The 961-nt window shown below is 72.0% G+C and overlaps 1 protein-coding gene across 1 annotated transcript; it reads left to right on the top strand.

The window, feature by feature from the left end:
- The first annotated feature begins 271 nt into the window (after nucleotides 1-271).
- On the top strand, nucleotides 272-661 carry LOC139436646 (uncharacterized). The gene has a single exon (XM_071208399.1). The coding sequence runs from the start codon at nucleotides 272-274 to the stop codon at nucleotides 659-661; it is 390 nt and encodes a 129-aa protein (XP_071064500.1).
- The last annotated feature ends 300 nt before the right edge of the window (nucleotides 662-961 follow it).

The following is a 961-nucleotide window of genomic DNA, read 5'->3' as shown; positions in this document are numbered from 1 at the left end:
TGGGAGCTGTTGAGGAATGGGAAGGAGCACCCTGGAGGCTGTGCCAAGTCAGAGGGTTTTCCAGAGCAGCTGAAGCTGCCGGGGCGGCGACCCCTGCATGCCTGCTGGGCGCATTCGAGATGGAACCGTGCGGGAGCCTGGGAAGCGGGGTCCATGGTGCCAAGGACGGGCCAGCCCAGGAAGCGGCTTCCCGTCCTCTGATGTGCTAACGTCCTCATCTGGATGCGCAGTCATCTCCAGCAGGGGGCAGAGAGACGGGACAGGGGGGTTCATGCCTCCAGTGGCCTTCGTGTCACCAGCCCCCAGCCCCCAACCCCTAGCCACCGACCCCCAGCCCCTGGCCGCTGGCCCCCAGACCCAGACTGCCCAGCCCCCAGCTCCTGACCCCCAGCCCCCAGCCCCCAGCCCCCAGCTCCTGTCCCACTGCCCCTGGCTCCCAGGCCCCGGTCCCCAGCCCCCAACCACCAGCCCCCAGTCCCCAACCTCCAGCTCCCAGCCCCCGGCCCCCAGCCACCAGCCCCTGGCCCTAGCTCCTGACCTTAGACCCCAGACCCCAGACCCCAGCTCCTGTCCCACTGCCCCTGGTTCCCAGCCCCCGGTCCCCAGCCCCCGACCTCGACCCCTGGCCCCTGGTCCCCAGCTTCTGGCTCCCAGCCCCTGACCCACAGACCCTAACCCCCAGCCCCCAGCTCCTGACCCCCAGGCCCCAGACCCCAGACCCCAGACCCCAGCTCCTGTCCCACTGCCCCCAGCCCCCAGCTCCTGATCCCCAGCCCCCAGCCCCCAGCTCCTGCCTCCAGCCTCCAGCCCCCAGGCCCCAGCTCCCACCCCCGGTCCCCAGCTCCTGCCCCCAGCCCCCGGCCCCCAGCCCCCAGCCCCTGACCCACAGACCCTGACCCCCAGCCCCCAGCTCCTGACCCCCAGGCCCCAGACCCCAGACCCCAGCTCCTGTCCCACTGCC

This window comes from Dasypus novemcinctus, chromosome 16 (genome assembly GCF_030445035.2).
Source record: "Dasypus novemcinctus isolate mDasNov1 chromosome 16, mDasNov1.1.hap2, whole genome shotgun sequence".
Classification (NCBI taxonomy): domain Eukaryota; kingdom Metazoa; phylum Chordata; class Mammalia; order Cingulata; family Dasypodidae; genus Dasypus; species Dasypus novemcinctus.
Note: the sequence above shows the minus strand (reverse complement) of the source record. Positions and strands in the feature narration are given on the sequence as shown.